The sequence below is a fragment of the Sciurus carolinensis genome, chromosome 16 (genome assembly GCF_902686445.1).
Source record: "Sciurus carolinensis chromosome 16, mSciCar1.2, whole genome shotgun sequence".
Taxonomy (NCBI): Eukaryota; Metazoa; Chordata; class Mammalia; order Rodentia; family Sciuridae; genus Sciurus; species Sciurus carolinensis.
Genome location: NC_062228.1, coordinates 3,977,168 through 4,000,993, shown reverse-complemented (window position 1 = coordinate 4,000,993; position 23,826 = coordinate 3,977,168). Strand labels below are relative to the sequence as shown.

Here is a 23,826-nt window from a genome sequence, read left to right as displayed (position 1 = left end):
AAGAAAAGCTGCCAGCGACCCATGTGACCTGCTGTGCCAGGGTGGCCAGCAACTCTGGCCAGTCATAGAGTCATAGGCCCCGCAGCCTCTCAGCAGTGTCACCTGACATGCAGAAAGGCAGGGACTAAACAGCAACAGGCCGCCAGGGAGCTAGATGTCACCCCTAACACACACGCGACCAAAGAAAAAGGGAGACCACTGGACCTCAACAAAATTAAAAGCATTTGTGTGTCAAGGAATAGCATCAAGAAAGTGGAGCGCCAGCCCGCTGAATGACAAAACACCTCGAGTCTGATAGGGAACTTGCACTTGGAATATGTAAAGAACTCTCACAACTCAATAATCAAAATTCAAAAAACCCAAATAAAAAATGGACCAAGGCTCTGAACAGACATTTCCCCAGAGATATGCAGGTGGCCAAGAAACGTGCGAAGGTCTTCCAGAACTCCCTTCAGGGAAATGCAAACCCAAACCAGGAAGAGACGCCCCTTTACGACTGCCAGCGTGGCGATGACCAGAAAAGGGGAAACAAGTGCTGGTGAGGAGGCCCGGCTGGGGCCCACGCACGGGCCGGGGCGCGGGGTCTTGGGAGGCTTGGCTGTTCCTCAGGAAGTCTGCAGTGCGGGAGGACGTCCCTCCCAGGCATACGCCCACGAGAAATGAACACACTCAGCAGAAACCTGCTTGTGAACGCCCACAGCAGCACTGTTCCCAACGGCCATGGAGGGAACAACTGGGCACCCATCAGCGGCTGTGGACAGGCAAACTGACCCATCTGGGGGTGGAACAGTGCTCAGACACAAAGGATCAAGTCTGACACACAACAGACTTGACGCGAGCACCTTAAGGACAGGACGTAGAGTCAAAGCTGCAAGGACCACCCGTGAGCACAGCCCGACAGTGTGTGCGCGCGGGAATTAGACCGTACGTGGCAGTAGTGGCATGACCCAGAGAACCCGAGGACTTCCTGGATGGGCACTTTAAAGGGCAAGTCTATGGTACCTGACTGAGGTCTCAATGAAAAACTTAACAGGCCAACCTGTCACCAAAGAGAAATAGAGAAAAAGCCCAGACACAGTGCTCTCCAGCTCATACAGGTAATGCATATTTATTGAAAATTTTCTTCACCGACAATGGTGAAATCAAGACCCCAAATTACAAAACATGATGGCAGTTGATGCTTATAAAAATAAAGCAAAGGTCTGCGCTGTCTCCTTCAAATCTCAGTCAGAAGGAGAGTGATTCCTCATGATGTCATAGTAAAAACTGCATTCCATTGCCAAAAAAATAGCTTTGCTTCCAAATAGCATGAGTCTTTAAAGTGACTTTCCCAACAATAAATATAGAAAATAGCCTTTAACCAGCTCAGCCTGGTTGCTCGTCTCACTGATTTAACAGGAGCCCCGTGGCTATCCCGAGCTCTCCACCATCTTTGGTGTGCTCAGCTGCTGGTGAGTCCCTCTTGCCGGGGGCCCAGGGCGCAAGGTGCGTCAAGTTGTGCCAGTAGGCCTGGGTGTGGCACGGGAGGGGGGCCTGTGAACAAGACACTCTAACTGAGCCGCAGCTGGAGACTGGGTACTGCTCAAAGAGGAGCCTCTTCGCAAACTCTCCAAGGCTCTTCCTGCCCATCAGAGCCATCCTCAAAGACTCTTTGGCTTGCAGGCTCAGCCAGTCTGACAGTCACACGGATGGGGCCTTTGGTGGGTGGACCTGCTGCATGAGCTGAGGGCGCTTCACCCTGGGCTTCCTCCGCTTCGGCCTGCTCTTGGCCTTGTTGATTTGTACCACAAAGAAGGCCAGGACCACCATGGCTCCCAGGAAGGCAAACACGGGAATGGTCTGGCCCACTTCCTGGTTGTAGCGGCCAGGCATGATCCCTGCAGGAGGACAACGGACAGTCAGCAATGCCATGGAGCGACCACCAAGCCCTTCCTACAGATCAGTCATCAGAAACTAAAGGCCAGCTCGTTTCATGGGTTTGGCCTGCAGGCACACTTCACTTTTCAGCCTCCACTCAAGTGACCCAGGCCATTAACAGCATGGGTGAGGGCTCCTCAGTCAAGCAGAAGCACTCCTGGTGGAGGACAGAGGACTCTGGCCCCTCTTCCTGGGCTCACTACACAAGCCCAGAACGAGTTTCTCTCCTGACACAGCCTATAACAGTGGGGCCCAGACAGACATTTTGTGTCCCTAAAAGCAACAGAAGTCAGATGAACCTTGGTTCAGGAAAGAAGAGGAAGGAAGTGAGGTAAGGAGTGGGAAAGGGTCATAGGCCATGCCCCAACCTAGGACAAGATGTTGGTGAAAACCAGGTCAGCACAGGACCCTTGGTTTGGAACATCTGTGACTCTGTGGCCATCGCCAGTGTACCCTGTGACCAATGTGTGAGGCCCTCAGGATCCTGGGTTGGGCTGCAAGGGCTGGGCACGCCTTCCTGATCCCAGGAGTTTCTGGTCAAGTCCTGAAACCCAGAGAACCCTTTTGGAACTATGACCCCTTGGGGACCCTGCAGGGGTTCACAGGGCAGAACTGCCCACACTCAGCTGAGTTATCTGATACAGATCATCCCACTAAAGGAGGAGGACCTGTCCTGAGCATACTGTTCACGTCAAAGGCACTGTCTGAGAAGGTCACAGGACAGATCACCTCAGCAGCACAGCCCACCTCGGTTGACTGCCATGTTAGGTGGGGGAGGGCAGAGAACCAGAGACCTCAGAGCCAGCGTAGCTACTGCAGAACCAGAAGACAGGCACCGTGGTGTATCCTAGTTTGCACAGTTTTCATAAAACGTGTGCAAGTTACTCTAGGACATTTGAAGTGTTCCCCCTGGCCAGCACAAAAGGAACTGAAATTTGAAAATCAATGCAGAATTTTCTTTTTTTTTTTTTGGCGGTACTGGGGATCGAACTCAGGGCCTTGTGCTTGCAAGACAAGCTCTCTACCAGATGAGCTATCTCCCCAGCCTCCAGAATTTTCTAAGAGAAAGAATAATGCCTTCATTCTGCAAACCCACTTTTGGTCTTGCTGATCCATACCACAAAGACTGGGACCGCTATGGCTTCCAGAAAGGCAAAGACAGGAGTGGCCTGCCCTAGGGCTGGGAGGAGAACATCTGGAACAAGATAGGGTGACGTTCAGCACAAAGGCGAAGCATCTGAGGACTCACCTCCAGGAATGTCCCAGGCACCACTTTCTCCAGGGGACAAGGGTCGCACTTGTGGACGATTTGATCGGAAGTTGGGTAACGCCACCTTGTCCAGGTCAATGGAGAGTAACTTCTGATGCTTCCAAAGATTGCTTCAGGGGGAATGGATGAAAACAAAGATAAGCAATGTGCCAGCCCAGGAGTCTCAGCCAGCACCTGAGAAGCAACAAAGCAACAGATCTCCATTTCACCTGCTGCAGAGCAAGTGACCATTTCCAGGTCCTGAGAGAGAAACCACCATGCAGTCCTGCTCTGAGCTCGCCACGTTCTACTAGGTATACGGTGCTGCCTACAGGAGCCCTTTTCTACTTAAAGCTGGAAACATCACCCACACAACACAAGGACAGTCCAGGTGACCCCTGAAAGGAGCCAGGCACAGGGAGCTAACGCTGGGGAGTGGGCTGGGCTGGGCTGCAGGGTGCTGCAGAGGCCTCTCCTACTGCGCCGGAGCAGCCGGGCCAGCCCACTGCTGGTGCAAAGCATTACCGCAGAGGGCTCTCCAGGACCACGCACAGGGACTGGCAGACGGTGCCAGGCACCAGCACGTCCTCAACAAAACCACCTGGAGGAGAACAGGACGAGCACGTGAGACAGCACGGGCACAATACGGGAATGCCACCTCTGTGCATGCAGGGGTGACCATCAGGCAAGACGTGCTCTCCGTGGGAGCACGGGATCGTTAATCTTCAGAGGTGAGGAACCCGTTCAGACAATATGACTGCAACTCAAGAAGCCAGTGGCTGTTCCGAGGCAGCCAGCGGCAGATGGCATGGGCAGACACCAGGCTCCGGAGAAGGACGTGGATGCAAGCTCGAGTGCTGTTCTGAATTCAGTGAGGGAAATGTTTGCAAGTTACAGATTCTGTCTTGCTGCTGTTGATGCATCTGGAGACTGTCAGACAGTTTTTACTTTGTTCAAGTGAAGGCAAAGACAGCTGGTCCCACTGACAGCCCCAGGGGAAGATGAGCGTGGAGCCCACGCAGGTGAGGGGTGCAGAGGATGCCCAGGCAGGGTGACCCCAGCTGATGGTGACTGGAGAAGTACCCACAAGTGCTGGGGCCGCTCTCTTTCACATGACTGCACAGTTGAGGTTCACCAGCCTGAAAACTTAACTGACAAAGCTGTGGGATCATCGGCATTCGAGCCCCGTGACTTTAGCTGGCGTGTGCGGGCTGCACTGTGGCTCTCACAGTGACGTCCTGCTCTGGTTTGATCATCTGATGCCGGCACTTTCAGGGGCAGCAGCGCTGGGAACTCCACCCTGGTGGAGGGGGAGGGTCTGCCTTCAGTGGGGGTCTCTCTTGGGGCTGACACACCCAGAGTGGTTCTAGGAGAGGACCCCGATGCCCAATGAAGGAGCAGGAAATCCATCTTCCCACAAATGGAAACCCACCCTTGGCCCGGCCAGTAGCTGCCTGGGGCTAACAGTGGTCGCACCTCTCAGAGGGTCAGAACATCTTGTCTCCGTCTCTGAGGACTGAGAATAAATTCCAACAAGGTATGAAACATGAGATAAATGTGAAGTGAGGCAACGTATTAAGGAGAAGGAATTACTGGGAATGACAGCAACATCAAAGCCTAGCAGCTGCACATGACTGACCCTTGGGGACAGTGTTTGATGACCACTTGATGCGGACAGGTAGACACTAAAGAATGCTGTCATTCTTAGAGTCCTGTATGGCACTGTGGAGAAAAATGGGTTTCCAGAACTGCAGCCAAAACTGACTGTCCTTTGAGTATGAACTGCTGACCATGTTTGAAATTTAAAGTCTTATTTGAATACTACAATAATAGTAAGTTACAAAGAAACAGGATGCAAACATGGAAGCATACCAGGACTTCTAAATGATGGAATGTTAACTGGAATCAAAAGTAGCAGAACTCTGCGGCTGGCAAGACGGTGTGCTGAGTTACCACTTCTTGGCTTCTATGAAGCCTGCTGTGAGTGAAGGCACGTGGTCACTGAGTGGTATATCTAGCGTGCTCTGCTTATGACGACTAGGAGAGCACAGAATGCTTCTACACCTTCCACAGCATCCTCCTCTTCAGCGTGGACAGTCGCCATCTGTCCCTGGCCATGCCAAACCTGTCCATCGCTAATTGAAGCATGGCGGCAGCCTTGAGAGGGGAGGAGGCGGCAGGCAGGAGACCTCTGAAGAGGAAATCTACATCGGGGTGGGCAGCAGCAGCCAGAAGGGGCACCTGCCTGGTGAGGAGGAGGGCTCTGGTGGCATCCCTGACACCTAGTCTTCACTTTGCCACTCTAGAACCCACCCCCTTTCTCAGAAGCCTTCCCATGTTGTCCCGCACAGGCAGGGATGTCCCGAAGAGAAGCAGCTAGCCCAACCTGGCCCAAGAGGAAGGGCAGTGACACTCAGCTCTGCACAAAGGGGAGTGATCTCAGTGAAGAGCTAGACGGCGAGCCGGAGGAGAGCACTGCTTCAGGCAGCACTCAGAGAAGCGCAGTGACCCGCAGGCAGAGGCCTGGCCTGCCACGGGCAGAGTGCTTCACCAGCCACGCCACTGCCGCAACATGAATGGCACACAGCACTCTTCCTGGTCACACTGCACGGCAGATCGCGGGCCTGTCGGCAGCCTCTGCCATGGGAGACAGGAAAGACCTGTATGTGTTCTGTAACCAACGCCTGGAGCGGGACGCACGCCTGTTGCGGCAACCAGCTCCCCACCAGGGGGGCTAGAGCTGCTCCAGGGACGGCAGTGCTGGAGCAGCTGTTTAAACAGGGCTGACACCAGCACAGCACCCATTTCCCAAGCACCCCAGGAGCACTGCTGAAGGCCCACGTGAGGGCGCACTGCTGTGAATAATAACCTTCAGAAACGACAAGCCAGGAAATCTGATTTTTCAATAATGATGGCAGAATTCCATTCTCTCCTGAAAGACAAAATGAGTGAGTCACAAGCCCTGTGGAACAAGGGAAGAGCGCAGGCGGACACTGACCTGGGTGCTGTCTCGTTCAAAGGCTGCGGCTTGGCCCAAGACAAGTGTGGACAGGCTGGTAGAGGCCGCGGTTTCGGGTCTCCCAAATGGGCCTCAAGAACCTTGGAGTACCGGTGCAGATGGTTTCCTGTGGTAGCAGCAGTAGCAACAGAAAGGGAACCAGCACTGTTGTTAAAATCCAAGGGAAAAGACTCGGCTTTGTGGGCTGGTCTGTGCTTCCTATGGCAGCCCACAGTGTCCAGTCAAACTGTCCCCACGAGCTTCGGGACCAATCTGATGGACAGCCCCAGACAAGGCACACCTGCACTGCTGAAGGAGCAGAGGAGTTAGCATGGCCCCCTCAAAATGGAGCCATGCATACAAAGCACTGGCCAGTCAACCTCTGCTGACCCTAACCACATGCGCAAGGCCACCCTAGAGGAATCTAATTAGAGATACATGTCACAGAAAGATCTTCTCAAACACTTAATTTTCTGGCAAAAAGTCAAAACAAAACAAAACAGAACAAAACAAAACACCACAATTTTAAAGTTTCTTGTTTCTTAAATCTGCACCACCCAATGCTGTACCACTAGCCACAGGTGGGTGTTAAAAACTGAAACGTCCTGTGTTACCCATCAAAGTAAATGATATCTTTGATATGCTGGGCTAAGGTACATTACTAAAATGAATTTCACCTTTCTCTTTATTGGGGCTTGAACCCAGGAGCACATTACCTCTGAGCCACATCTCAGTCTATTCAGTTTTTTTCTGCAGTAGTAAGAAATCCATCCATGGCCTTGTGCATGCTCTACCCACCTATACCCCCAGCCTTCTCTTAGTTTTATTTTGAGAGAAACTGCCCAGGCTGGCCTTGAACTTGGGATCCTCCTGCCTCCCTGTCCTGAGAAACTGGGATGCTTACTTTTCTCATGTAGCTGCTGGAGATTTTCACACGGCCCTCGGGGCTCCCGCTACACGACCACAGAGTGCCAGGACCTGCGGTGAACTCCCCTGATCCACGCAGCTCTGGAGGCCTTCGGCCCCACGACGCACCCGCCCTGCGACCTGGGGCAACTACTTAACCTCTCTCAGCTCCCATTTCTTCATCTATAAATTGGCTGTAATAATATCTCCTTTCACAGGATTACTGGGAGGTGTTAGTGAGCTAATCCTCCCTAAAGCACCACAGTCTGGTGCCTGGTACCTAATGAGTGCTTAGAAATGCTGGCGGCTATTCTTGCAGACCCCGGAACCAGCATGGCTTCTGCGACAGGGAGCGTGGCCAGGGCAAGGGGAGCACGGTGAGAGCCTGCACACAGGCCCTCCACACCCAGTCACCTGGAGTCACCAGGATGGGCCCTACAGGGTCAGTCGTCATCTACTTGGCCGCCAGCAGGGGCCAGGGCAAACCGCTGGTGGTGGTGTTGAGCGCAACTGACTGTGGCCTCGGCTCACCTTCCATCCTCTCAGGTGTGGCTGAGCCTGCTCCACGGGGAGGGCGCTGCCGGTTCCCGGAGTGACTGAGGCTGGGGGGTGTCACGCCGTAGGACGTGTACTGCAGGAGCGCGTCCAGAAGCCAGAAGCAATCTGTGGGGCAGTAGCAGCTGTTGAGGACTCTGCTGATGTTTGCAGAGCTGGGGATGGAACCCAGGGCTTCGTGCAGGCTGAGCCACATCCCCAGCCATGGCAATTATTTAAAAAATAAACAACTCTATAGGAAACTAAAAGAAAGCTAGCTCCCAAAAGGAGGGGGAAATAGGAGTGTAAAAGTCAGAAGTCTAGGTCAAAGTAAATGGGACACATCTAGGATTCCATTCTTGAGAAACATGCGTTTGTCTCAACAGGTATGAGCTGATTGTGGGCTCCACTCCTTACACCTGCAGGCTCTGGGCAGGTCAGCGCCACTGTCACGGACAGGCCAGCAGCCCGAAGGCCACCCTCAGCTCTAGGCCCCTCATGGACAAGGGCAGAGCAGAGCAGCTTCAGAGATGGTGAGACCCTGAGACATCCACTGGACACTGGACTGGACAGTGGTGGCTCCAGTGCACTGGGTGGAAGAGCACGGGGACAACAGGCTTTGCCAGCATCCTGAGGGCACGCCCTGGAGCAGGAAGTGGGTCTCCCGAGCCTGTTAACCTGAGCTGGCCTTGAGTCAGTGGGCCCAGTCAGAATCGTCAATTCTTTTTCAGGGACATCTTGGAGACCAGGGACCAGGTCATCAGCAGCTCCCATTCAGAGCCACTCCTTCCTCAGGAGGTGGCCAAAGCAGCACAGCACTAAAAGCTGGGATCTGTGCCCTCTCCTCGAGTCTGCCCACCTAGCATGTTAACCCAACGGGAACGACATGAGACTCGAGAGTGGGAAGTACCAGTGAATGCTTTTCTCCCCTGGAAGAGCACTTCCGGGCAAGTGCTGGGCACCCTGAGAGAGCCTACAGCTGCCATTTCAAATTTAAGGACGTAGACATCCTCTCTGGTATTTAAATTTTTAATAAAGACTCTTACCAGGAGATCTCAGATTTTAGGATCTTTGGAAATAAAGTATTAATCTTCTTTTAACTGTGACTTTAACGCTACTTTTGACTTTTAAAAAGGCCAATCATATTCTAAGGATTTACACAAAGGCTTGCGATCCAGTCAACCTCAACTCAAAGCTGGAGGAAGGCCAGCCCAGCCCCGGCTCCAGCCCTGCAGCGCTCTCCAGAGAGCTGCTCGCCTCTCCAACACTGGCCCTAACCTGCCCCTCTCCCACCCTGGCCTCTGTGAGTCAGAAGACTAGGTCTCAGTTCTAGCTCCGTCACCATCTTACCAGATAAAAACAGGTTCACACCTTTGCCACTCTGCTTTCTCCTTAATAAATAAGAAAAAAACAGTCTGTGTCCAATCTTAAAATTCTACATTTGGAGGATGCTCGGAGAGACTGAAAATGAGAAGAGGCTGGCCCACCGCCGTCCACTTCATCCCTAGAGATGGTAACAGGAACCCCTCACTGACCAAGCTCACAGCAGCCCAAACCTGCACATCCTGGAGAACAGCCAAGTGCAGGCATCCAGGCAACGGGGCTAAGAAGGCAGGAAGGGTGGGTCAGACCTGATCAGGGCACCTACGTATGCCATGCCAGGGAAGTGCATGCAAGCCACTGGGGAGGAAAAGGCAGAGCCTGGGTCACCGAGGTCAAGGGGCTCCCCACTGAATGCAGTGTGAAGGAGGAGGAGAGGTATCACGGCCAGTAAAGGCAGTTTTGTTTTACTTATTAAGTGTACCCACACTCAGATACCCATGGAAACATTCCAGGCCAGCAAGGCAACTAGATTCCCCAGCTCTCCCTCACTCAGGTTCGCTCAGCAGCGCCTCCTCACCACCGTCTAGGAGCCAAGGGAAATGAGGACTGTGTGCCCATTTGCTTTCTTCTCACCCTTCTGTCGGTGACTGTCGTCCAAGCAATTGGAGTCTCCATACAGCACGACCCGGCCCCCGCCCTCCGCGGGAATCTGATAAAGTCCCAAGATGGGGACATTCTCAACAATCGCTGTTTCTTGCTTTAAAACCTCCAATCCTGAAACAACACAACAAAACAATGACAATTCTTGCTGAGGAATGACTTAACTTCCAGCTTCCAAAAAAATTTGAAAATCTAGTAATCACAATAGTGCAAATCTTTTGGACAGGAAAGCAGTATTTACTTTTGTTTTTAGCAAAATTCACTAATGTGTGCATTTCCACACCCATCCTCTACCACTGTCGCTTGAGATGGTGGCACATAATGTTTGACTCCTAAAAGTGTCACTTGTTCCTTTTTATCCTAAAAAACAAATGTTTCCCCTTCTTACTCTGCTGAAAGCCTGTGCTCAGTCCTGGTGTACAGGGGCTCAGTCAGCAGTTCGTCCTAAACTGAGGTGTCCATGAATTGTTACTAATATAGACACCAGAGTCTTTGTTCCTCATTATTAAAAGCTAAAATATTAATAAATATGTTAATATTTAAAGCATATGTCCACATATTTTTAATTTCGATTTAAGATGTTATATTAATTCCACAAATAAACATTCCAACAGCAGAGCCTTCCTACCTTTGCCCAAGTAGATGACACAATTTAAAATGTTCAGTGACTCAAGAAGTAAAATGGATCAATGCCAGGGGTGGCGATTGTCAGCAGTCTCATGTGACACACAAGATCTCTACCCCTAAGGCACATGCTTTCCTTAGCACTAGAAAATGATGCACATCTCCATCAGAATCCAGCACTTTCTGTGTTGATAACATCTCAAATGCCTGCAGCTGCATAAGCACAGTATTTCCTGCCCTCTGTGGTTTCCACTAGGAGGTGGGAGGAAGAAGAGCCTCTTTGGAGGGAGGGCGAGACAAAGCAGGAAAACAGAAGAGATGGGGAGCACCCACACTGTGCTGCTGCTCGGCCTCAGGGCATGATGAGAGCTGTTTTTCACGATAGGGTCTTTTGTGATCTAGCACAACCTGGACTTTCAAAGTCCTATTTTGAACCCAAAAGATTATTCAACTTAAAGTCAAGGCAATTGATTTTTTTATTTTCAGATTCTACCAGAATATCCAAATAAAGTGTGCATTCTTAAATCTACTTCTGACATTCCCCTCCCCTTGAAAACAAAAACAAAACAACAAATGAACTGCCACAGGCAGCAAGTCCCTTAAGAATAGGAAGCAAGCAAGGCTTCTGCCCCCATGCTGCGTGCCTGGTGCCAAATGTGACCGCCTGTGAGAGCTGCTTTCAGGAGGAATCGACAACCCTCATCGAACAGTGCCAAGCGATCAGGAAGACATGATCGTCATGTGCTTAAAATTAAAACATAACCCTAGGAAATATGGATCTGACTGACCTCGCCTTGATGAAAGATAAAAACCAAACGACAAAACCAGAAAAACCGAGCAATACAAATAAGTTCTGTCTTCTAGCTGCAGATAGGTAAGTTGAGAAATTCTACATTTTCAACTAATACATCTGTCCCTAGCTCTCAACTACAGGTCTCTATGATGGCAGAGGCTTGTCCCTGAAGAACACAGCATCAACATGCAGGAGGAATGGGTCCCCGGCACATCCTCACCAGCCTGTCAGAGGGGCACACCACTCTCACCACACTTGGCAGAGTTGAGAGCAGTCAAGCAGTTCAGAATCCCAGTTCTGGAGTGACAGCTGAGGGAAGGATGTCCTACTGTTCTGTTCACTGTCCTGCTTCCCTGCACCTGGCCTTCAAAGGCAGCAGTAGCCCAGCTTGCCCTTCTCCATGCTCAGCAGGTGGGCCTGCACACTAAGCACCTGGTAGTCACGAAGACTAATCTGGGGACTGGCGGGGGTCTCATGGGCGATGTCTGCCTGTGTGCAGCTGAAGCAAACCGAATGCAAAGGCCACCGTGAGGAGAGTTTAGAGGCCACTCTGGGATTATTGCTGCTCATCTTCATACAGCTAAGAACTGCAAACCCTGGTCAGGTTTTTTCTGTGATTATCTAGCAGGATATTTCATAGGCACAGAAGCAGGATAATTCACAGGCAGTAATGAGTAGACACGTGTGCCCCTCTCCTAAAGGAACTCCACTCCCTCCAGAGGGGTCACCACATACATACCTTCAAATTATCAGCCAGAGTCTGCCTCACCTGTCCTGTACCTCCGAGGCCCTGCCCACCCTGCCCACCCATGCCTGAGGGATGTGCCATACCAATAACACTGCAGGAAGATTGAAAAGAACCAGAACCGCAGATGGGACTTCCCTGGGGGTGATGAAAATGTTCTCGAAGTAGACTGTGATGGGTACACAATTTTGTGATATACTAAAAACCACTGAATTGCACACATTTTTAGAAGGGTAAATATCATGATGTATAAATCATATGCAATAAAGCTAATGAAAAAAAGAAAAAAAAGAGAGAGAGAGAGAGAGAGAGAGAGAGAGAGGGAAAGGGAGGTAAAAGCCAACAAGCCTGTGAAGGGATCCTTTACCTTGGTCCTTGAAAGTCTGTGTTATCACGACGCCATCCTCTGGGAACTGAGCAATGCTGCACCCTGACGCGTAATACACTGAAAAACAGTTGTCCAGTTACAGGAGCAGACGCACGTGCAAGCATTTCAGTGACAGCTACTTGCCTACCCAGATGCACTCTTTAAGCATTATCTATTTTTTTCAGATTATTTTACAAGAGAAGCTGCTACTGCCTTACTGTACTTAAAATAGGAAATCACCTCAAAATTCAAGTAAAAAATACTGTTAACATATGGTTTACACAGACAAGGCAGAGCAGGACTTGCGGGACCAGTTAATAATGCTGAGGATGTTGTGCTAGAAACTAGAACCTGAAGCTTTGCTCTGGAGAATGAAATGTGCAAAGTTATTTCAGAAAAAGAAAGTTATAAATAACCAGGAACCCACAAGGCATTTCCTGTTTGAGATTACACAGTACGTAAAGAACCTTACAGATATAGCACTAAAACTAGGAATGCTTACATCAGGTTTTTTCATTTTCAATACCTGGACAAAACTAGAGTGGATAACACACAGCTTCACAGACACACTTTCTGAAAATACGGACAAGTTCTTTCCACAGACTCCAATTTACTTAGGAAATCACATCATTCTCTCTCTCTGAAAATTAAGGCGCATGGCTTCTGCTCTCCCAGCTCTGATAGTAACACGCCCCTCACAACACGCACACGTGCACGCGCCTGCACACACACGCAGCCTTACTGTCATGATTTGCCAGGGCAAACTCCCCTTCATACAGGCCATCACTGAACCCCATATTCCACACAGACAGCAGCTCATTCAGAGCTGGGATGTTGGCTCCTCCAGTATCCGGCATCCACCACTGCCTGGAAAAGTGTAACAGGCACAGAGAAGGCAAAAATTCAAACACCACAGACACATTTCATCTTTCCACAACAAAAGTTAATGCCCCCTGCCACAATTCAATCCCTCCATCCACACGGAAGTATCAAGTGAAGCTACCAGCTTAACTTTGTGAAATACTACAAACAACTGCTTCAGTCAAGGCGCGGAACACATTAAAGCTTTATTTCATGAAATGAAAATCAGTACTTCATTGAAATGTATGACATACAACTGCTCAGCCTAGACCTAGCTGGAACCAATGACAGGCGGTAAGAAAGTATATGTTACATTAAGAAAAAATTCAAAATATAAAGATGATATTTCTAATATTCTAGGAATCCTCAATCAATAACTAACTAACTAGGTGGTCTCTTTAAATAAGTTTCTTTGGTACATTTAAATTTGCATACATTCAGTAACAGAAATGGGAGGAGGAGAACTAAACAGAAACTCAAAGCTCAAGTACCCAAGAGCAACAGGGAAGATGGAGACCCTCTGAGAGCAGCATCTCACTGTAGAGCAGCTTGCCCTGTGTCTACAGAGAGCTGTTCCCACAAAGACCAAATATCAAATCTCTATCCAAATACCAGCTCCTCTCATTACCTTGTGTTTTCATCGTAAAACTTCACTTTTCTCATAACAGAAGTGTTGTACCAGTCACTGAAGACAACCAGTGAAAGGCCATTGTCCACGTCCCTCCTCAACTTGGCGATCTCCTCAGGAAAGTACTCTTCTTCACTGTCCACCATCAGCAAAGTCCCTGCAACAAAACCCAGGTTCAACAAGTGTGACTTCTGACCCCAAGGGTGCCACATTTTGGAAACCTGGTGTTTTCCTGGCATTCGTGCCTCGCATTACTGACTTGTAATAGCCTGTGCCACCAGGTGGGGGGATGGGGGGCTGGAAACTACAGATCAGGGCACAGTCACACACAGGGAGCAGCCACTGTGTAGTCTTTGGTTTTCCTTCTTTCTCCTTCAGAGACACAGCTTATCCAGAAAGGCAGAAGCACCCCCAGGAGAGAACATGGGCGCTCTGCAGAGTGAGGAGGCTTTAGGGTCAGGAAAGCAGGGAGTCATGCCCTCAAGGGAGAATATGGGCCATCTCCAGAGGGAGAGGCAGCCTGGTTTTTGTGGAATGAAAACACACTGCTAGAACTTCTTTTAATTAAAAACGGAAACACAAATGCCAGGCCTGCCTCTGAGCGGCCACCATCAGCACGAGTGTGCCAGCTCAGCATTCAGCCTCGCTCCTGCTGGGCTAGTTCACGGGACCACCCCCAGGCTCCTGTGTTGCCTGTCACTGGGACCGGAGGCTCGCTGTCAAACAGGAACACACAGGACTCCAGCTGGAAGGTGCCTGGCTGGCGCACGGCTGCTCACCATATTGAGTGGCATCAAAACACGTGAAGGGAGAGCCCAGGACCTCCACAAAGTAGCCCATGCTTCTCAGGTGCTGGTACATGTCCCTGAAGTTGGTGTGGATGTGGTCTCCATTCCTGGAAAGCAACAAGCCACTGCGGTAGCACCTTCACTTGTGATCAAGGCCTGTCCAGTCATGGGTTGGCTCAGGCCAGCAGCATCCCGAGTGGAGGAGGCCTGAGGTGTCAGCAGCTGGCACAGGCCTCAGCCTTCCCAGACCTGCCAACGCATTAAGGGGGTGGCAAGAGGAGCTCCCATGCATGGCATGGCACAGTGATAAAGTGAAATGAAGAAACAGCCAAAGCAATGTTTTTAAAAAGGCATGAAGGAAGCCTCGCCTTGGCAGTAATATTTGTGTAAATTGCTGGCAACCACCTGCACCTAACTGTGAGCTCAGCACACCACCATGGCAACAGAGAGGCTGGTGCAAGGGGACTCTGACAACACACAGCCAGTCCAGTCACCTCTCCTCCCCTCCTCCCCCAAAACATGTTCACTCTCCTGCTGCACACTCTGGGTGAACTATCTGCCCAAACCCTCAGACAAACCCAGGGCCAATCTGTGCCCCTTCTGCCCTCCAGAGTCCACCTTCCTAGCAGTGCTGGCCCACTCTTTTGCAGGCCCACAGGCCTGCCCTGCTCTGCCAGCCTCCACATCCCCCTCTACCTGTCTCAGGCTCAGCCCCTCCAGTCCTGTAAGTCACCTGGTCAAATCTTTGAATGCTTCTCCTGGCCCCGAGTTTCCACATGGAGCCTGAACCCTACATAACACTAACATGCAGGTGAGCCTGGCCTAGAGCAGCTCGGCTGTTCTGCAGGGCACAGGGAGTGAGACAGGGGTGCACGAGGGGCCAGGAGGGAGGCAGCCCCATCACCAGGCAGATTACGAAGGTCAGACCTGTGAACTTGGGTTTGGCCAGGTGAACAAGTCTGAGTAGGCTGTTACTGGAGAATTAAAGAAAACCATGACAGTTTACAGAGGATGATCACGGCCACGACATGAGGTATGGCATTCAGGGGAGCACGGGGACCAGTCAGCAGGTGTTAATGAGCATGTGGACTCAGCTGGACACAGAGAAGGCCACATGTGGAAGACTGAGGAATAACCTAATGGGGACAGATCTGATCTGCTCTTGACTCAATGGGAGAAATCAGGCAAGGAAAGCAACTGAGGATGACCTCAAGGTTTTTACTGTGCAATTCTTTAAATGTATTTGTGAAAGTTTTAAAGGAGATGAAGGTATCCTGGGGCATAACTAGGAACCTCAACCACAGCAGGCACAAGGTACCCAGTCCTGGTGTAGAAGGATGGGGTTGAGGTGCTCTTACCAGTCCAGAGGGTCATTCTTCATCCTTAAGTTGTCTCTGGGGAAATAGCCAGGGGGGTAGCGGAGGTTGTGGTACTGGTCCCAGAGGACTCTCTTGCTCCGAGGAGGGGTAGGAATTATCTTCACCTTCACTGGGAGTTTCACTGTTGAAGTCTGTTCTGCACCATTTTTTGACTTAAAACAAAACAAAACAAAAAACCCCTTGAAATATCCAGTCCCAGGAAAAACTATCAACATTCAAGGTTGAAAATGTCATTTCTAGTACCAGTTTAACCCAAATAGTCTGAACAAGAGAGCTTGCACCAACAAATACAGGATGCAACATTTGTGTCACGACTGATTGCATCAAACCCTCCAGTGCCGAAGACAGAACTGAAGATACCATGTCCCTGAAAACTAGAGGGGAGGAGCCCCGCGTCTCCTCTTAGGAAAGACCCATTCCCGAGGCGCTCCTCTGGAGTCTGCAGTTCAGCACGAGGTCCTTCTCTGCTATTGCACAGCAGAACGAGAAGCAAAGCCCTTGTCTACCCAGCTGGTTTCTGAACTCAGCTGCTCTGGGCCCTGGACCATCAATCATGGCTGTCAACACTAATCCCACCTGTCGACTCTACTTGAAACCTGCGACCCTCGGCATTAAGCCTGTCCCTCCCTTCCTGGCAGTGGATGGGAAAAGGTGAAGAAAAAAGTGCCACGTCCTGGCTTGTCCTTACTTCCATTTCTGCTGGGGACGCCACTGTGATCATGACATGGCCCTGGGCGATGCCTTCCCAGGAAGCTGCCTTCTTGGTCACAGAGATGGAGATGGCCAGGTAGCCTGACCAAGGCCATAAGACTGAGGAGTAAGAGAATGCGACTTCAATGTTGTCTCCATTCTGTGGCAAATAGGGCTGCCAGTCAGGCTGCAGGAAAAGAAATAGGCAGAGGCTGAAGTGAGATACACAGAGAGAAAACCAGACAGACCTCCATTCCTAATTACCCAATCGGTTTTTGAGAAATATTTCATTTAATTGGGCAAAATGAAATTAATGAACAGATAAGTAGCCTGTGGGATGTCTGAAAGACAACCACTAGAAAAGTCCAGAAACCACTATTTTGGAGTTTCCAATTTTATGGAGACTTTTCCCCACCACATAAAAGAGGAGACACACATCAAAGAACTCTGACAACTCTGATCTGATTAGAGAATTTATATAAATGAAAATGTTCTACCTCGACGTGAGATGCCCATTTGTTGCACACAGAAAGAATCCATTAATTCAGAAAAATCAAAGGCCAAGGATGCCAAGTGCCCTAATCACATCCTGTGGCAAGTAGGGGCAGCTGGAGAAAGAGGGTGAGGTTGTGAGGTGACTGCTCTGCTGACCCTCCAGCGTGGGAGAAGGCAGGGCAGGAGGCAGGAGGCTATCTGCTCCTCCATCAGCCAGGTTTCAACAAACCCAAGCTGCTCGTCTTCCTCATATGCCACAGAGTAAGAATACACCCCCAAGTGAGGGTACATTTTTTAAAATTCTAGAAAAGAAAACGACCTGCTGGTGAGGAGGAAAGGGATTTAGTGAATGCTCTTGGTGCCACTAGCCGGCAAGTGAGAAAAAGTAACTTTCTTCCATCTCTCTGACCACATGCAAATTAACATGGGTAGTATTTTAGCAATCACATTAAAGGAAAATCAGAGGAAACATAAAATTGAAATTTTATATCTCTGAGGTATAAGTTTATAATCTTGAAACAGAAGAAATCACAAAATGATGAAAATTTAGCTACATCAAAATGTAAAACTTACAGAAGCAAAAACAAACAAACAAAAACCCTAACACAATAAGGAATATTCAAGTGCAGCCAGGCAGGACCTTCCACATCAAATGTGGCAACAGTTCATCCTCTATGACATGAAGATCCATTAGGACTGACAGGGGAAATACCAATTCCAGTAGAAAAACAGGCCAAAGAAATGAAGAGGCAATTCATAGCGGAATTAAATCAGCGAGCTCCACCTCAGAAACAGCCCCCTGCACTGAAGTGGAAAGGCATGACACCTAGAAAGCCAGCAGCCCACCCACACGAGCAGATGACAAGGCCATGTGCACCCCAGAGCACTGCTCGGCTATGAAAGGGAATGGGGCTCTTCCCCACCGTGAGCCTGAAAAACATGCTCAGAAGAACCACGTTCAGGCGTGGTAGCACCGCATGCACTGTTCACAGGGGCAAACGTGCAGCTGCAGCAGACAGCTGGCAGAGGCAGCAGGAGTAACTGCTAATGGGCACAGTGTTCACTGTTATTGGGGTTTTGTTTTGTTTGTTTTTTGGTGCTGGGGATTAAACCCAGGGGAACTCTACCACTGAGCCAAATCCCAGCCCTTTTTGCTTTTTATTTTGAGATAGGGCCTTGCTAAGTTGCTGAGTTTGGCCTTGAACTTGATCCTGCCTCCGCCTCCCCAGCTGCTGGGATGACAAGTATGCCCAGTCGTACCTGGCTGGCACAGTTTCTTTATGGAGTGATGGGAATGTTCTGGAATGAGATATTGGTACCACCTTGTGAAAATACTAAAACCCACCGAAATGCACAATTTAAAAGGGTAAACTTAATGGTATGTTAATTGTATCTCAATTTTAAAAAGCTCATGAAATGCAAAAATAAAAAAGATGTATCACCCAGTGTAGGCACAGCAGAAACATCCTCTCTTGAATGCCACCAGCAGCAGTCTAAGCCAGTGGAACTCTCTTGGAAAGGATTGGGTTTTATGTGCCAAGAGCTATAATAATGTTCACACCCTCTGATTCAAAATTCCAATCCAGGGAATTTATGTTGAGAAAATAATTCAGGAGAAAAGAAAAGCATAAATGCAAAGATAGTGAAATGTTTACAGTTGAAAGCCTCCTGACTGTTCCCCCAAGGGGAAACATGAACAAATTACAATCTACCAACTTGAGAGTATACTGGTTCGCTTAAAGAAGTAAATGTTTGCATACCATTACAAAGGTAACGGAAAGACGTATATCAGATAAAGGCTGGGAAAGGTATCTTAAACAGTGGCTGTTAGTGTGCTGGGGCTGAAAGGGAGACTCTGTTCTTTCTCTCTAACCCTTATTGTTATGATAATGTCTACACGGGAAAGAGTCAAAATTTTATAAAAGCAAAATTCCAAATAAATACCATACATCCTAAATAGGAAGGCCCACTTATGGTCATTAAGGAATAAAATAATCACAACTGGGCCTGTAATTACAGGAGCTAAACTTAGAAGCAAAAAAGGGAAATTCGTTTATGCCTGACTTCCTGCAGTCTTCAAGTCTGGCAGATCGCTACCTGTGATGGCTCTGACACCTGCGACAGGTGAAGAGTATCTTTCCTTCCTTAACTTCCAGAGAGAAAACTAAGAGCTCAAGGCCTGGGCTGTGTCCGAGCCACCACCAGGCCGGAGGGAAGTCTCACCTTATCCACGATTCTTCCAGTGACTCCCATGCCATTGAGGATGGTGACGTTAACAATGGTGGGCATGCCTCCATAGTAGATGGGCTGCGAGCAGTATGGCCACATGTAGGGACACTCGGTCAGGTCGATGTAGCTGGGGCTCAAACTGAAACAAGGAAAGAGTGTCAGAGAGACTACATCACAGAGCAGGAGGGAAGTAGTGCCCAGCAGGACAGCCTGCAGCGCCGACCTCTGAACTCAGCCGGGAGACAGCACTGACAAAGCTGCTGTGCATCCTCCTGGACTGTTGCACAGGTGGCTGGCACTGAAGAGGGTGTGACCAGCCCCGAAAGAAACCTTGGATTCAAATCTCAAGGGGCTTCCCAGGAAGCAACATGTACAGGTGTGGATGCACCTGGCTACTGGGGCAAGGGGACTCTGTAAGACCTGGCCGGAGGAAGGCCAGGGGAGGAGCTTAGGAGCCTACACCTGCATTTCTCCAGACTCCCTGACCTGAGAAGTCCTTTCCCCACGTGTCCTCTGCATCCCCGCTGCACTGCTGGTGATGCCCTGAACCCGACGTGGTCCGGGCCTGGACGGAGCTCTTCACAGTGCTCCCCATCTTTTGCTTGTTTCCCAGTTCCCCTCATCTGAAATGAACCTATGCAGGGTCAGCACCACTCCTGTTACAGAACCAGTGTCACCTATGCCCAGGTGAGAGGACGGCAGGAAGCGAGTGCCTCAGATGTGACCCAAGACGGCCTCCCTGGAAGGCCAGGCAAACGTGGACTTTTCTGTCGAGCTACATGATATGCAGAGGGCTTGGGACTCTGCTCAGCTGCTGCATCTCACTAAGGATGGCTCTCCTCGCTTAAAGATCCCTACACGAATCACCTACACGAACAGCGCTTTACAAACTCATTACAACAAAAGATTTATTTGGGCCAAATAAATACAAAGCCACAACAAATCCAAACAATGTCTCTAGGGGTACTATGAGTTTCACGAACAGTTACAATCTGTACATGTCACTCTCGGTCATTTAAAACAGACACCAACTAAGGCTCAAAATCCTGATGGCTGGCCACATGGCTACAATTCCATGAGTCAACAGAATGCCTGTCCCAGCTGACGTGCTTGTGAACTGTACTGGCACCTATGCTCTGTAAACAGGTTAAGACAATTAATAAAACGCAACTAAGAAACTATTATTAGCAAACAGATTCACCACCACATTAAGAAAATACTATCACAACAAAGTGGGATTTCAGGAACATAAGACTGGTTTGGTATTAGTAAAGTCATTAATATCACCTAATATCACAAGACTTATTAGTAGGTATAAACAAGAGTTTCCCTTCAAATGCTGAAAAAGCCTACAACACCCAATGCACAGTCCTGACAAACACTCAAGAAAATAGCATCTGAAGAAACGTCCTACCATGATGAGATTTACAACCTTGGTCAGAAAGCCGGCATCTTTCTCAAAGGGGGAATACAAGACGCATTTCCCCTGAAAAGAGGAATAACACAGGGATGCCCACCGTCTCCAGGGAGATTGAACTCTGTGCCAGAGGCACTAGCCAGTGAAAAGGGGCCAAAAGAAATCCAGAAAAGCTATGGACAGGCTCAGGAGGACAGAAAACCATCTCTATTTCCACAGTGTACTCATGTACCTGGAAGACCCTAGACACACAATAATAAAACTGATGCAAACAGTAATTCACAGGATAGCAGGACATAAAATTAACATGAAAGAATAAAAACCACAGTTAGAGGACATAACAGAAAGGAAACCCCACCCATCATAACAACAAAAAGCTTAAATACTTGAACTTCCCAAGAAATGTGCAAAACCTATGGGCAGACAATTGCAAGACCAGAGGACACAGGAGGCTGGAGCAAGTGGAAGCATCCTCTGTCCTCAGGCAAAATCATTCAGCATCAAAAAATACCACTGCTCGGTTCATATGGACCTTGATGCAATCCAACTAAAATGACAATAAGCTTCTTTTTAAGGATTTGATAAAGTGATACGAAAATTCACATGAAGGAAACAAGCACTCAAGAACAGCCAAGAAAACAGCAAATAAACCAGTGACTAAGTCAGTAGCCACTAACGCGCATTAGAAAGGTTTCACTATGAAAATATGGGGCCAGCAGGTGAACAGCACGGCAGTGGAGGGCGCGAGCCCAGAGGCAGAGGCCCAAAGACATACAGATCTATGACATGATGAAGACAGCATCTCAATCCTGAGGCAAAGTGCAACAAGTGGGTGGACATTTGGCAAATACACAATTAAGCCACACTTCACAAAATGTATTAAGAATAGACTCCAAATGGATCAGGGAATCTCAAGTAAACAAAAGAAAGGAAACAAATATTAGAAGATGGGCAAGATTCTCTCATTTCACTCAGTAAAGAAAAGGACTCAAAATTCAGAGGTAGCAGCAATAACAAAAGACTAACAAATTTGACTAAGAAAAAAAAATTAAAAAGAAAAACCAGCTAGGTGTGGTGGTGCACACCTGTAATCACAATTAGAGACTAAGGCAGGAGAATTGCCAAGTTTAAGGCCAGACTGAACAACTTAGTGAGACTCCATTTCAAATAGCAAAAACAAAAACAAATGTGTGTGTATATATATATATATATATATAAATTTTTTTAACGTGTATACATGTGTACACACACACACACACACACACACACACACGTATGCATGGGTGGGACAGGGCTGCGGCTTAATGGTAGAGCACTTGCTAGCATGCTTGAAGCCCTGAGTTTAATCCTCAGCACTGCAAAAACCAGGAAGGGAGGAGAGGGAAAGGGGAATAACTGGGGAATGAAATGGGGCAATATATCATGTGCACACATGAACATGTCACAAGGAACCCCACTATTATGTATAATTGCAAAGCATAACAATATTTTTTAAAACCCCAAAACACAACAGAAAACAACATGGCAAAAAACACCTTACATACAGTCAAAAACAACTCTGCTAAACTGGGAGACAGATATGCGATGTGTATCACTGACCAAGGGTCACTGTTCCAAATAAAGAACTTAACAGTGGAGGGACCAAACGCCCCTCAGAACAACAGGAAGAGAAATGAACGATAATTCACAAGGAAAATGGGGAAATGGCCTGAGCACAGACTTTACTTAAGTGTCCACACCACTTATAACTAAACAACTACAAATTAAAACCACTCCGAGGAGCCACTGCTCATCTGTCAAGAGGTCAAAAAGCAACCACAGTGACAGAAGTTCTCCGCCTGCAGCTTTGGGAGTGCTCACCTGCTGGTGGAAGGAAGACTGGCCTGAGTGGGAGCAATGACGCCTGCCTGCATCCCAGTGTCTCAGGGGACTGAGGCAAGAGGTCTGCAAATTCTAAGCCAGCCTCAGCAACTTAATGAGACCTGTCTCAAAATAAATTTTTTTTTTAAATTCTGGGAGTGTAGCTCAGTTATAAAGCAACCCTGGGTTCAATCACCAGTGCCCCACCCCACCAAAAATAAAAAAAATAAAAAAAATAAAAAAGGCGGGTACAAACCTTCTGGAGGAAACAGCAATACCTAACAAAGCTACCTCTGTACCTGACTTTGACCTATGTGTAGTTAAGTACACATCAACTATGTACATTCACACAGCACTGCTGTCAGGTGCTGACGGTGATTTCCAGGACACTGGCAAGTGGAAAAGTCAAGTGCGACAGAACACCCATAGCAACACTGTTCTCCACGTATCTGCTCATCTGGGCAAAAAGAAGTGAAGAAGAAACAAAACCTACCTGATGGTTACGAGGGGTGTGTGGAAGGACATGGAAAGGAAGGGTGTGCCTTTGTGCAGTTCTGACCTTACAGACCTGGCAGTGTTTCATATACCCAACCGCTTGCTGAAAGTCAAACCAGAAGGTGGGAGGTGGAGAAATCAAAAAAGGAGCCCCAATACTAGGATGTGTCTAAGCACCCTGGGACAGCTGGACCTGATTCCCTAAGGGTAAAGTTAAAGGCACCACACACTCGAGTCAGGGGCGGCATTCACAAGGGCATGGGCCCGCGATCCTAAAGCCACTCAATTTGCGTGCACCAGCACTGAGGGAGTACGATGTTTAAGGGAGTCAGGGTTCAGGTGGAGACAGGAGCAGTGAACCAGAGAGGCAAGGCTAGGACGCACTCTGGTGTTGGGTGGAGTCAGGAAGCAGCCCAAACATGTGTTTCTACTACATGCAGATGGCGTGTGCATGCACGTGCACCTCCTGGCCAGCTCTTGCTCTTCTGAATACCATCCTCTTACTGAAGGAAAGAACGGACACCATGCTGGAATGTGGAAATGCATGATGGGACATTCATACTGCCAAAAAGAAAACAAGCCCTCAGAAAACCATAGAGTCATATGCTGAGGAGACACAGACACCAACCGAAAGCAGCTCCCACCAGCTGATTCTAGAGCAATCTGAACAAACAATACGACAGTATCAATGGATCCATTCTAATATAAATAACTGAATAAATAAGTAGGGGCTGGGCAGTGACATACATGTGTAATCCCTGCAACTCAGGAGGCTGAGGCAGGAGGACTGCAAGTTTGAGGCCAGCCTCAGCAACTTAGTGAGACTGTTAAAGAATGACTGGGGGTGTGGCTCAGGGGCACAGCACTT

At 48.9% G+C, this 23,826-nt stretch overlaps 1 protein-coding gene across 1 annotated transcript in view; it reads right to left on the bottom strand.

Moving 5' to 3' along the window:
- Window positions 1–1,083: 1,083 nt before the first annotated feature.
- Mbtps1 (membrane bound transcription factor peptidase, site 1) overlaps window positions 1,084–23,826 on the bottom strand; it is a 52,250-nt gene continuing 29,507 nt past the window's right edge. Inside the window, exons 12-23 of the mRNA XM_047528616.1 lie at window positions 19,181–19,325; window positions 16,461–16,649; window positions 15,752–15,924; window positions 14,385–14,500; window positions 13,606–13,762; window positions 12,859–12,983; window positions 12,117–12,194; window positions 9,561–9,701; window positions 7,602–7,733; window positions 6,165–6,291; window positions 3,167–3,297; window positions 1,084–1,877 (exon numbers count right to left, since the gene is read on the bottom strand). Coding sequence (XP_047384572.1) covers window positions 1,681–1,877; window positions 3,167–3,297; window positions 6,165–6,291; window positions 7,602–7,733; window positions 9,561–9,701; window positions 12,117–12,194; window positions 12,859–12,983; window positions 13,606–13,762; window positions 14,385–14,500; window positions 15,752–15,924; window positions 16,461–16,649; window positions 19,181–19,325 — 1,711 coding nt within the window. The 3' untranslated portion in view covers window positions 1,084–1,680. The remainder of the gene's footprint in view (window positions 1,878–3,166; window positions 3,298–6,164; window positions 6,292–7,601; window positions 7,734–9,560; window positions 9,702–12,116; window positions 12,195–12,858; window positions 12,984–13,605; window positions 13,763–14,384; window positions 14,501–15,751; window positions 15,925–16,460; window positions 16,650–19,180; window positions 19,326–23,826) is intronic.